Source organism: Fringilla coelebs, assembly GCF_963513975.1.
Source record: "Fringilla coelebs genome assembly, chromosome: 12".
NCBI classification, from domain to species: domain Eukaryota; kingdom Metazoa; phylum Chordata; class Aves; order Passeriformes; family Fringillidae; genus Fringilla; species Fringilla coelebs.
In genome coordinates this window covers 6089450-6103302 of record NC_140038.1, presented here as the reverse complement: position 1 = coordinate 6103302, position 13853 = coordinate 6089450, and the positions used below count along the sequence as shown (strand labels likewise).

The 13853-nt window shown below is 44.7% G+C and overlaps 1 protein-coding gene across 2 annotated transcripts; it reads right to left on the bottom strand.

Annotated features, from left to right (window-relative positions):
* Positions 1-8438: 8438 nt before the first annotated feature.
* LOC311158363 (C2 calcium-dependent domain-containing protein 4C-like) lies at positions 8439-11763 on the bottom strand (the record flags this gene model as incomplete). 2 transcript variants are annotated; one of them, XM_084213728.1, is made up of 2 exons in its annotated part: positions 11659-11763; positions 8439-9792 (listed from the first exon to the last, which is right to left on the bottom strand). In XM_084213728.1, the coding sequence occupies exon 2, from the start codon at positions 9735-9737 to the stop codon at positions 8439-8441; it is 1299 nt and encodes a 432-aa protein (XP_084069854.1). In that variant the 5' UTR covers positions 9738-9792; positions 11659-11763. The 2 variants fall into 2 exon arrangements, with proteins under 2 accessions (XP_084069854.1, XP_084069853.1); XM_084213727.1 differs by lacking the exon at positions 11659-11763 and adding an exon at positions 10060-10290.
* Between the last annotated feature and the right edge of the window lie 2090 nt (positions 11764-13853).

Here is a 13853-nt window from a genome sequence, read left to right as displayed (position 1 = left end):
CTTTGGTCCTGCAGCCTGTGCAGTCAAAAATCTTGTTAATTTAAGTGCAATGAGCAGACAAATGGATCATGACTGAATCCCAGTGTTGTGCACTGGTACTGTATTGAAGAAGCAAGACTTCAGCCTTGCCAAATTTTTTTTTGTCAATATATTTTTCAGGTTTTAAGTCTTGCTTAATTTTGTAACACTTTTTATACTGATGACAGCACATCTCATGTAGGTATTAACAGTTTTTAACTTTCCCTTTGCATGTAATGTAAGCAGGGTCAGACCACAGATAGTTGTATTACTTTAAAATAAAGCCAAGATGGGTGAGACATCTTATATTATTACTCTCCTAGTATTAGCAAAACATATAAGCAATGCACAGAAAATCATCTCCTGTGTTTGGAAAGTGAAACTGAGTAAAAGGAACAATGGTGGTGTGATTTGAGGAAGCAAAGATGGAGCCAAATTCTTCTCAGTGCAAGCAGAATGAACAAAAGGAAATGGGTGCAGATGACACATGGGAAATTCCATTTACACAAAAGATGACAGAGGAGAAGGAAGAGGACAAAAATGCCACTTTTTTACTCTGGGGGTGGGGAAGCACTAGGGCAGGTTTCCCAGTAAGGTAGTCTCCATCCTTTGCAGGTTTTCAAAATCCAAGTGAACATGGTCCTGGGCAGACTGCTGTAGCTGACCTCACTGTCAGCAGGGGGCTGGACTCAGGGAACTCTGGCTCCCTGCCAGAATCAACTATGCCAGGATTCTAGAGCTGACAAAAAGTCAGGGGCCAAAGCCATAACAAGGACTATTTTTCTTTAGGAAAAAAAATTCTTATCAAGCAAAAGTGAAATGTGAGTGGTACTCAGTCCTCAAATAATATTTCTTTACAACACAAGCACTGAGTGGAAATATAAATAAATGGAGCAGATTAGTTCCATACTGGCAGATCTGCCCTGCATTTTGGCTTTTGACTTTATCAGGTTTTTTTCCAGTAACTTCCCTGAGGTCATGCTGCATTTTGACCTTTTAAAAAGTCCCACGGATTAAATCTCCCTTTGTTTTTGTTCATATTTGTGCAACTCTCAAGTGTTCTGTTCATCTCCTCTGCCCATGTAGTAACTTCCAAGGGTTGTCAGCTGGACATGTCTGTTGTCCCATAACTTCCACCCAGTCCAGTTCCTGAAGCAACCTTAACTCATTCATTCCTAGCAAGATATCTTCAAAACAGATGGTGAAAAAAAAGTCCAATGCTTTTTTAGAACAATACAGAAATATTCCAGCTGGTTCCCATCCCTCTTTGTCTACATTTACTAGATGTGTCTGTTCCTTTCCAATAGATCTAGTTAAGACAAGTCTTGGGAAGCACACTATTGAATTAGATTTGTGCTTAGGATTTATGGAGACTTGGAAAATGTTCCATGTTCCCAGTGGGTTAAGAATAGTTCTCAGTTTCACCAGCTTTTTCATACTTATGGTCTTGTTTCAGATTCCTCTGGTATAATCCAGCAGATTCCTCTGGTATAATAGCCCAGCAAAATATTCTGCTAACAAAAACAGCTGGGTTAATAAGCAACAAAGCTGTGGGATAGGCTTTGTAACTTTTCCAAACTTTCTAGAAATCAGAAGTTTTATCTTAAAAATGCAAAATTATTTCTCCGGTGCACTGCAAACTGTCAGGGCACAGGGTTAAACACCCATCTGAGGAGAAGGGTGCATATTTTCCTTTACAGAATTCCACTTGACAGTGCCTTCACTCCCAACCCAACCACCCTCCATCACTGGTGGGCTCTACACAACTTGTCCCATCCATTAGAAATCATCTGTGGAGATTTGACTCTCTTTCTTCCTCCACAGACCAGCCCCCAGATTCCCAGATTCAACACTGCATCGCTGAATTACTGTCTTGAATCAGCTTTGACAGCAGCTAATTAGGGGTGTGAAAGTTAGCATTTACCACCACAGTCACTTTTTCACCATTTGTGACATTGCTTTTGCCAACACTCAGCGTGAGCTATTTGCCTTTAACAAGCTCTGCTGGGTGATCCTTCTTCTCCTCCACTTCAACTCCATCTTTACTGTCAGCCTCAGCACAGCAGTCCCTGCAGGCTGGGCAGCAGGTCATGCTGAGCCTCTCTAACACCAAAGCTCTGTCATGCTGCTCAAGTGCATGCAGGAGCAGAGCTGGGCCCCCAGCTCAGCTGAGGTTCTGGCATGCAGCGCTGCAAAAGCCAGCTGTGCCCAGTGCCCAATGCCTTCTGCAAAATGTAAGAGCTGGGATTGCAACAGAAAGCAATTCTCTGCTGTGGGCACTGGGCTGTCAGAAAGCATCAAACAACACATGCTTACAGCTAGGGTATCTTCTAGAATCAAAATTACGTGAATAAAATAATCTAGTGAAATCACAGAAACCTCAGAGGCAAGCTGAAGCTGGGTCTGGAATTTCAAGACAATATCTGTTCCTCCTTTTATATTTACTGGTATGGTAAATTCAGGTTTTATTGCTCATGGGAAACAGGCAGTGGTTAGCACAGGAAGATTTGACCAAAAAAAAAAAAAAAACAACCAAAAACAAAACAAACAAACAAAAAAATAAACCACCCCACCAAAACCAGAACAAATATTTGAGTTTAAGGGTTTCACCTTCTAGAACTGTGCACTTTGATAAGGAGCTTATAGAAATGATCCTGAATATTCATACAATGCCATTCTAAGCTACTTCATCTCATTCTTCACCTCTGCACATGAGCAAATGAGGACCTCTGGTGTAAGCCTCTTACCTGAGTGACATTTCTCAATGTTTTTCTCACCTCTTAAGGGAGGGAAGAGCTCTCCCTTACAGGCAGCTGAGGAACATGGTGACCCAGCCATAGGAAATCCACAGCACACAGGGATGCAAGCATCAGGAAACAACTTGTATGATCTCCTCTAATTCACAGCAACAATTTAAACAAACAGGCTGTGACTTGCTTCCCTGTAACTGCTTCTTCATCATAGCAATGTAATGAAGACCCAAAACTGTCTGGTCCTCCACTAAAAAGAAGCAACTCTAAGGTTTTTCAGATTATCTTGCTTTACCTTGTGCTCCTTCAGATGTTTCCTGACTGTGCTGAAGAGGCTGAGAAAGGTAAGTAGAAAAATAATTTTGATCTAACAGAACAGAGGCAAAGTGGAAAATCTCGTTCAGTTCTTTCCTGTCCAGAACATGCAATGCTTGACAAGGTCAGGTTCTCACTGTACCACACAGGATAGCTAATTTTGCAGCATTGGAATATTTATAGCCAGAAAGAGAAAAGGAGCAGGAATAGGAATAACAAAACCAGAAGACAAAACATGTCTGGTCACCTGTGGTGGTTATCTAAGCAAAAAGGGCTGTGAATTCTATTTGCTTCTGTTTGTTGGACCCTTCCTCTCATTCAATTGACTGTGCTCAGTTCCCAGTAGCTCTCCTCAGCTGCCACCTGTTACCAGGAACCTGGGCTGTAGCTATTTCTGTTCCTGACAGGAACAAGGACCTACTGGAAGCTCTTTTCCTCTCAGAAGGATACCCTAAATGCTAAGATGCAGCAGCACAAAATGTGACTTGCTTATCAATCCTAATGGAGGCACAAAATAGTCAAAGAATGTAGAGCCTTTCCCCACTCTGCAGGCAGCACTGTGCACAGCCCAGGCTGAGATGGGCTTTGGGGCATCACTCCTGTGTTTTACATCAATCACCTCAATGCAAAATAGGTTTGTTTACAGACCCTCCACTACATTAAACTTCATTTTACCTCTGCTACAAGGACAGATTGTTCAGCATCTGCCTTTGCTTCTAAGGCACTATTAATAATATTAGAGTACATCTCAGTGACAGTCACCAGCATTAAGTCTGTAGTGAAATGCCATTCATTTAAATATGCAGATAAATCTTACACACATTTTTTGTTCAGGGCACACAGAACTCAAAAACAAATAGCCTGTAATTATGCTATTCATTCTGTGAGTGTAAGGCTACTGTTTGTTTTAATCCTGCTGCAAAAAGCTATCAATAGATATTGATCCCTTTCCTACCCTGGCCAAATATCTTGGCCAGACATTCATTGCACCAGGCCAGTTCAGGCACCCATGCAAGCTGGAGCTCCAACCTAGACACAGGACAACAACCAGCAGCTGGGACAGGCCTGGTGAGCATGGGGTGGCCCTGTGAGCACAGGGTGGCCCTGTGAGCACACAGCTTGTGGCATGACCTCCCTAGAGGTCCTGCAAGAGAGATCCTCACACTGAGCAATCCCATTGACAGATTTCCCCAGGACAACTTCCCCAGCTTGGCAACCCACAGATAGGCTTTTCACAGATTTATACATTTATTTAATCATTCTTTATTGGTTCTCTAAGGAAACTAAGAGTTTACCCATAGCTATTACTACCTAGACTAAAAAATAGAAGAATTTTTGCCCATTAGGCCCCATCCTATGCTCAGTCTTTCACCACAGTCACTGTGACTGACTGAAAAGTCAAGCCCCAGGAGCAGAATTACCACCCTCCCCAAAAAGCCCTCTCAGATGAAGTACTTAGAAGCAGCACAGGTGCTGTATTCAGCAGTGCCTCTCCAAAGGCAGCCTGAGAAATGGGAGCAGCCTAGAAAAAGTGATGCAATAGACAGAATTTGATACTGCAAACACTATGTTGTCTAATCCCTGGCCTACAGATCCATCCTGTTAGGCTTTTTAGGTCACATGTATTTGCTTCCCTTGGTGTTATTTCTGAATTTTACCTGAAAAAGAGCTCAGTTACAGGAATTGCATTTTACCATACTATACCTCAGTATATTTCAACTCAAATTGTATTTGAGATAACCTGAGTGGATTTCTGGAAAAAAAAAACATAAGCCTTTCTTTGCAGTAACATTTCTCCAGAACTTAAGAGGCATGCTCGAAATAACTGCGTTTGAAAAGGGCAGCAAAAGTATTACTTCCAGTGCAGCTGAAACAAATAATATTTGCTTAGTAGAACATGAGTCCAGGATCTTGGCACAATGACCTTCTTTTCCTCAAACAATTGTCTGGGGGTTTTTTTATTTATTTAAATTGAGACGTGATCTTCCAACCACTGAACACAGCTGATCAGACTACCCAAAAAAGGATTTTTGCTTGAAAGAGCCATTTATGTTCCCATATTTTCATGTTGTTTCAGAATATCCAAAAACTCCTGAAGATAATATTTCTTAACTCTGAGTAGCTGTTTGCTAATGCCAGGAGGTTGATTTTCTTCTTGCTGCTGACTCTAACAGAAGCACTGAGGCATCATGAGTTTTTCCAGGCTGAAGTATCCAGTTGCCCTTTTGTTTGCCTATGCAGGTGTTTTACGTAATTGCCCCAATAAGGCTGACGCTTACGGAAAGCAGCTGCAGCACAGGCAGTGTTGGAGGTGTTCACCACTCACAGCTTAGCTGGTCTCTAAGAGCACAGCAAAACAAGTCCTGTGCTTTCTAGGCAGGCTCACTGAAGTGTTCAAATTATATTATGGCTTTGCATTGTTAATTACACCTGATAAGCAACACCCCAAAACTCAAAATGAATCAAATACTCTAAAATATAAAGAGACACAATAAAATGGGGGGAGCCCACCAAAACTGTTTTCTATCTAGTGTTACAGTCATCTCTAGTCTAGTCTAATGTACCTGAATAGGTATTTACTTCAAAGTTCTTATATTAAAGAAGAAAATTATCAAGAAAAACCTTAATCTAATTTATTTACCAGAGAAATGTAGGCAAAGTCCCTCTATTCTTCCCAGGCTTAAACTCTGCCTTTGAATTGGGTCTGCAAGTCTTCTACTGCTTTGTCCCCCTCTAACTTGCAGGCTTATGATCAAACTTCCATAAGGAGGTTTTCTCAGAAATATATTGTTTTTTAAAGAGTCTTAAAAAAGAGCTGGGTTTCCTTTCAACCAACCAGAGAGGTGGCCTTCACCTGTTTAAATACTTGAACAGATAAGCCCAGCTGGAAACCTATCTTCCTGTGACAGGAAGGAACAACTTTTTTAAGGACTTAACTCCTTCTCTGCCTAATAAAAGATAAGACTTCAGAAGAGCATTTATTTTATGGCAGTAACTGCAGTATGCCCACTGGGCTGCAGAAGAGAAGGCTCGGGGAAGATCTCATTCATATGTAGGAATATCTGCTGGGAGGGAGTGGAGAGGATGGAGCCAGGCTTTACTCAGCAGTATCCAGTGACAGGACAAGAGGCCATGAGGACAAATTGAAATACAGGAGATTTCATTTACACAGGAAAAATACCCTTTTCTGCTGGTAAGGTGGTAAAACACTGGAGTATGTTTCCCAAGCAGATGTGGGAGTCTCCATCCTTGGAGACACTTTAAGCCCAATGTAGGACATGGACCTGGGCAGCCTGCTGGAGCTGACTGTGCTTCCAGCAGGAATCAGGTGATACAATCTCCAAAGGGCCCTGCCCCACCTCAAACCTCTCCATCGTTCTGTGTTCCTGCAGAACAGCACTGGCATGGCACAGGTCCCAGGGCAGAGAGATACCCAGCACAGTGTGACTGTACATGCTCCTCTGAGGCCTGAAACTGCTCTGTATTATCTCAGACAATCTCTCCATGTGAATAGATCTGTGAAGAGACCCCAGGAACTAAAAATGTGATTATGGACGAGTGACAAGCCTGAGAGGGAGCCTCTGCCCTCCTTCAGGAGACCCCATGCAATAACTAATTATTTTGCCTTTTTTTTTTTAAGTTTTCCCTTATGGTCAATTTGCCCAGATTCAAGGATAAAAGTGACAGTGCATCACCTCCATCTGAGCAGTGGGTCAGTACATTTAATTCCCTCCCTTAGCACAAAGGGATTATTATTCCCTTTTATTTCAGTTGGCTTCTGGAAATACACCCAGCCATTCACCTGTGTGAGTTGTCCTTTGTACAAGGATTCTGTTTTTTAGAAGCATCTCACGTGAGTTGGAACAAGGATTAGCAGTAGGCATTTCTGAGCACTTGTGGTCACAGTTAACATCCTTTGGGCTTTTTCTGCTATCAGAAGGAATTTTCTATTATCCTTCCTGGAGTATTTCTGTCTGAAACTGAATCAAATTATTCATTGGCCAGGGAATACCACAGTCTCCCTGTGAACAGTCCCATGATTTGCAGACTAGACTCTTGCCAGAATAAGCCAGAGGGAGATCCTGCTAAAATCTTTGTGAAATAGCTCTTAAGGTGTGTATTTGGGCACAAGCAAGGCCCTATTTCTACACCCTCAAAGGGAACACAGAAGTAAGCCTTTGTTTTCTCTGCCCCTTTCTTGCATGGATTGATCCTCCATTAAGGCTTATCTACCTTCCTGTAATGAAGCCTGCAACTTAATCAAGGGAGCCAGCAACACACCCGGACTTTCAAGATTCCTCCCACTAATTTATCCATTTTACCCAGCCCCAAGTAAACTTCATTTAAAAAATATATAAAAAAAGAAAGGAAGATGGTCTCAGGCATGGTGGAGTTCTGCACCTTTGTTTCCCGTTTCCCCTGCCACTGAAGCAAGTGCTTCAGCCACTCACCACGTGGTGACAGGACAGATTGATTACACTAATTGTATGACAATGACTTGAGCCAGGTATGCATGAAATCATTAGCTGAAGCAGGAATTCAATGCCGAGACCCCAAACTGTCCTTTGTCCTTGCTGCACTGATATCTTATCTGCTTCAGCTCCAGAAAGGATTCAATAGCTGAATTGCTGAGGGCTGTAGCTCTCAGGAACATTCCTGATCAAAACGAAATTACCTGGCAACTTGATTCTGTGGGCTGTGAAACCGACCATGGAAAGGGAAGGTAAAAGAAGATGCTGACTGTGCTGCAACCTCACCGGGCTGTTCAAGTGTTGATACTGCAGGTCTGTGTTAAGAGAGCCCTGCCTCCAGCAGCTTTTAGCTGCTGCTCAGAAGCAGATCTTGTTATCCTCAAAACAAACCTATACCTGCTTTGGGAATCCAAATACACCTGTTGTAAAAGACCTCATTCTCCCTCCGAACACGGGGCTCATTGAAGCATTCGTTTGTGCAAATATGAGTGCTGTCAAAATGGTCCATTGAACTGATGTTGTACCAAGGAGCTCCAGTAGAGTTCAGGGTGTATTGTGTGCACAGACTGTTACCCACTCAGGGACCAGGTAGAGGGAAAAACACTTCCACCTGAAGTTTATGGCCTGAAAGCCATAAACAACAGCCTTGACTAGGTAATAGCCTAATCCTTTATCCTAAAGGCAAACTAGCCTTTCTCCCCCCTCCTGTCAATATCTCAGTTTGAAGTCTTAAGCAGCAAAACAACGCACAAGAGCATGACACCAAGCAAGGCAGTGCTTTTAAGTATTCCTAAAAAAAAACAAACCAACAACATGAAAGTCAACCTAAAACTTTATTTAGTAGAAAACTTTCAGAAGACAATTTGTTTGAATATTTGAAGCACTATACTGCCAACATACTCATTAAAGACAATTCCCGTTCTCCTAAGGTATAATCCCGTTTCATACTGCACCCTTTATTTGTTGCTTTCATCCTGACACAGAGGCTGTACAGCTCTTCTTCTGCAATGCCATCAAAAAAGAAGTCCTCGTTGAAGATGGGATTTCTGCTTCTCTTTATAACTGTGCTTCTCTGCTTCTGTGTTTTCCCCGGCACCAGGGAGAAGGAGATACAGCAGTTTATGGTTTTGGGCTCTACAGAATCATCATATAAACCCTCTGCACTGATCAGGCGGATCCGGAGCCTCTCGTTCTCTGAGCAGTATTCAGCTGACAGCCTCAACACGCCTCCCTTGTCCATTACCACAGCACTCTCCCCCACCAGTCTCTCCCGACTGCAGCTCAGGTCCACTGGAAACATGGGAGAACAGGAGGTGTTAAAGCTCCGCATGCCAAGCAGCCCCTCGGAGGCCCTCCTGATGGCACTGGGGCTGTTATCAGTGGAGCTGCTCTCCTCTGTAGAGAGAGAATTGTTCCTGGGCATACTGTATTTGCTCTTGTCTTTCAGTGCTCTGCAGAGCAATCCCTCCTGACTTTGTGCTTTGATCAGGGAGCAGGGTCTGGGAGGTGACCTGGTGAGAAGTGGAGAACTGAAAGGAGAGGAATCACTGGAAGAGGCAGTGTCGCTGTCACAGGCACCTTGCCTGTGCAGAGAGAGATGCTTGGGTGGCAGTCTCACAGAAGCAAAGCTGATAGCAATGGGGTTAGACATGCTCCCTTTGCCACTGAAGGTGTTAGCTCTGGATCGAGACAGCTTCAGGCTGGGCAGAGCCCCACGTGGATCACCATGGAAGATGGACTCCTTCCTCCTGGTGTGGGGACTCTCCAGCAAAGTGCAGAAGCCATAGGAAGTGGGGGCTCTGGGAAAGTGGGGCAGGGAGAGTGCGGCTTGGGACTGTGGGTCTGCATTGGTGCTTTCTTCCTCCAGGGCAGCGATCTCCTCTTCAACACTTTCCACCTGAATGAGATGTGGGCAAGAGCTGGAGCTATAATCAGAAGTAAGAGCTGCATCCACTGAACTGTGATCCTGGTGGAAGCCACTGCCCTTAATGGGGCCAGAGCTGGTCAGCCTCGGGGGAATGCAGAATTCAGGGATTCTGTCAGGAGTGATCACATTTGGAAAAACAGCAGCCCTCAGCTGGGCCTTTTCTGGCAGATTTTGGCTTTGTGGCAGTCCCAGCAAGGAAGAGCTGGGGAGGTGTCCATTTTCATGTGATGCTCTGATCTTTTCGAACAACCACATCACTGTAGCTGGGCAGGAGGTCCTCAAAGGGGAAAAGTTTGAAGGAGAAATCCACCTGCAGACACACAGAGAGGAAAAGGTGCATAAACATCCTTCTTGGACACGCTACAGCCAAGCAAGGCACAAAGGGTGCCATTCAAGGCAGGACTTGTACAAGCCCATGTTCAAAACAGCCCCTGCCCAGCACACTACCTTTAGCAAAGTCAAATAGTGCAAGAATAGAACTAAGCCACTAAAGAGAAAATAGCATCGAGTCACTACCAGAGGAAAACGTCCCTCTCGCATAATCCCTACCGCGCTTTTCCCTTAGCAGAGGACGTACCTTGCAAGCGCAAGCCTTGTTGTTTCCAGCAGCCCGGGCTCGGTGTCAGCAGCTCCGAGCAGGACCGCACAGCCCGCCCCGATCCAGCCCTTTAGTAGCTGCGCCGGGCGCCTCCCAGTCGCGGGAAGGGGCGGAGGCTGCACCGCACCTTCTATTCTCATGCGGAGGGTAGAGGAGGGAGAGCGGTGCCACAGCTGCCCTGCAGGGCACTCTGCTGGGCACCGGGGCCATGCCCGGAGCAACGGGGAGGGACTTGCCAAAGGGGCCGCTCACGGGAAAGCGCTTTTTGACCGTCTCCTGTCGCCCCCGCAGAGCAGAGGATGTTCCCGGCGCTTGGCACTCGCCTGCGAGCGCGGGGAGACGGGGCTGCCTGCGCCCGGCCCCAGCCCCTTCCCCTGCGTCCAGCTTCTTTTTGATTAATATCTGCTTACAGAGGCGCCCCGAGGTGTTTGGAGATAACTAACAAATCCAGGACAAAAGCAACATTGTCTTGGGGATTCTTTTCTTCTGGAGATCCTGGCAGCTTTCCAGCGTTAGAGCAGTAGGAAGTGGGGATTGCAGTTTTCGAGCTCCTTTGCAAAGAACTTTGCTGCCCTTCTACATCTGAATGTGTGTCCACCCCCTCGTTATTCACAAAGAACACGAGACTACGGAACCCTGACAGAGAGCTCTTATCACTGATACTGAGCAGCAACAGAAACGGGAATGCAGGTGCAGCGAGGAGAAAGACAAGGCACGAAATGCTTTGGCAAGTCACCTTAAAAAGCAGCACATCAAAAAGCCAGGCCCGCGTGACACTTTACAGACCCTGTACAAAGCCAGGTGGGATCCATGAACTTCCTCACCAAGGCAGCAGATCCTGAACGGACCTCTGCCAACTCTATAATTATTCTGCAAGCTGCAAGTAGGAATCTTTAATGCAAAACCAGGCAGGCCTGCCAAACTGGTTGGCTAAATACTCATCTGAAGCCTATACCACACTGATAGCAGACAAATCTTCTTCTTCCCTCTTCGCTGAAGAGCATGTTTACTGAGTGCTTGAAATAGACGAGATGTGCTCAGAGAAAATAAATCCCGTGGGCAACAGGGGCAGGGAACATTTTGAACCTGCTGAAAGATTTAGCTGGGTACACACGTGTTGTGGGTGTAAGCCCTGCTTCTCTCCTGTTTTTTTAATACCAGTTAGGCTTCATTAGCATAACAATCTCCTAGTGATTAAAATCTGAGAAAAGTCTTTCTGCCGTGGTTTTTACAAAGCTTCAGGACACCCCAAACACCCCAGTGACGTGTAGTTTACTTAGATGAACTTCCTTGATGTGGGTGTGCTTCAAATAATCTCCAATCTAATTTAGAGGCTTCTGGAGAGGGTTAGTGCTTTCTTCAGCCAATGAGACTTTACAGCAGAGTAGTAAGAGGAGTTCCTGGAGACGCTGGGATGCTCTCTGTTAGGAAGCAGTGTGTGAGACGCTGGGATGCTCTCTGTTAGGAAGCAGTGTGTGAGACGCTGGGATGCTCTCTGTTAGGAAGCAGTGTGTGCACCTTCTAGCTGTGTTCCATTCAGATCAGGCAATACCATACCATCTATCATGCATTACATACCTTGTAGTTTCCAAAGAGTAAGTGGGCTTGTTCTATGTGCTATGCACCTCTGCCCTTAATACCAAATTAAAAATTAACTATAAACATGGAGAAAAATTAAGGGAATTGCACTTTTTAGTGGACACCTTATAGCCTTCAGTAACAGATCACAGAAGTTGTTCATATACAGCAGTCATGGCACCCAGCCTCAGGCACACTAAGTTCACAGCTGTCATCAGGCAGTGATGAAATAAAATAGCTACCCTGTTATAGGTACGTGATTTTCTCTTCAGTCTCTTTACTCTTCCTCTACCGTCAGGGAAAAGAGTTAAGGCTTCTCCAGAGGTGATCAGAGCCTCATGATCACAGTTGCCTGTCTCCCTCCAGTGACTGTAAAGAGGAAGCAGGTGCCTTACACGGGGTGGTGGATCCTCCCCTTCCTATGAAAGCCTGCACTTCATAGACATTTAACAGATTGCTCACGTGCTGGGAGTTCAGCAACACCTAAGCACTTGTGCCTGCCCCATGGAAATAGGCACTCAAATGAGTATATACAGCTTCCTGTGTTCAGAACAGATTCTTTCCTTGATTAGCTTCAGAGCATAATTAAAATATGCTGCCAACAGGACTTCCTGTTGTTATAAAAAATGTGCCTACAATAATCCACTTTTAAACCGGATATACTAAGTGGAAAGTCTTTATTACAACCCCTGTACCAACAACTGGTGACACCCTGGGATCTAGGCAGGGGCTGTAAAGAAATGAAATTTCCTACCAACACAGGAGGAGCTCGGGAGTTTTCCTTCGTGTGCTACTGACACGATTTATCTCCTGCCGTTCGGACTTCCCTGCGCACAGCGGCTCCGGAAAGGTCCGTCCGCGCCTCGCCCACCTCCGCCTGCGGGTCCCGGGCGGCCCCGCCCCGGCGGGAGGCGCGGGGTGAGACATCAGAATCCAAAACATGCTTGAAGCTGACTGCTTCAAGGGCCTGGAACTGCAAGGAGAACCCTCTCAGTGGTTTACAGAGGAGAGAGAGGTAGGAGAGCTGCAGGAGCTGACAGCCCTTGGAGAATGTGCACCAGGGGAGGGGGAAAATGACCGGGAAGATAAAAACCAAAAAACTCCTGACTCTGCTGTGAAAGGGGGAGATGTGAGTGCCAGTCCTGGATGAGACAGCACATAACTCACCATTCTTAAAACAACAGCAATGGCGTGCATTATATTGCCTAAAATAATCCAAATTTCCACAAGCATTTGTGAGAACTGAGAACCCAGTTCAGCTTTATTCTCCTAAAGAATGCAGCCGTAACTCAGCTGTAGCTTCTTGAAAGAAGACTTTGATCAACTGAGAGGCACTTAGATACAGTTTTTTGTTAGAGATTGGTATGATGAACAAATACAGCACATTGCATAGTGCATGAATTCCTTCCTGTCACTTTGACTAATGTCAAAGATATCTATTAGCAGACTGCTCACCATTTCTGGCCTAAACCAATGGCCAAATCATTCTGCATTACTTTCACAGTAATACAAAGTAGTAACAAACGTTCAGCAAACCTCATCTGACAATTTGACCTTTTTTTTGTATCACAGAGTAGCTTATATTTTATCTCATCAGCAAATCTATGTTAGGAAACTTAAATTTAGTTGGGAAACTAAATCTATGTTCATCCATGCAAAGAATGTATTTTTTACATCCATTTCAAAAAGTCTAATTTGAGAAAAGCTATGGATCCAAGTGTTGTTTTGTTATTATCTTAGACATCATTTTATGCCTCAAAGGAAGACTATATGAGTCACAGAATGGATAATTATCTCCTACTAGCACCTTAACCAGGTATTACAATGTCAGTAGCTCTTCTTTGAAAGAGTAACTCCTGAGGTATCCCTGATTGCCTTCTTTCTTCAAGAGACAAGGCTAAAGTTGTCAAGTTAGACAACCACATGGTGTGCCCCATGATTTGCACAAATAATATTGAGTGTTTCCTCAACAAGTGTGCCATATAATACTCCTGTAGTCATGCAGGAGTTTGTAAAAGGTGACAGGGATTTTCAGAAGTATGGCAGGATTCATCTGTGCACTGCAAAACACTTACTGGCAGGTTTTATTAAACAAGCGCTTCTTAATAACCTTCCTCCCTGTCCAGTCCCACCCACAGGAGTCCTTCTCCAAAGAGCACAGATCCAATCCAACCTTGAAAACAGAAGCAGGCTCT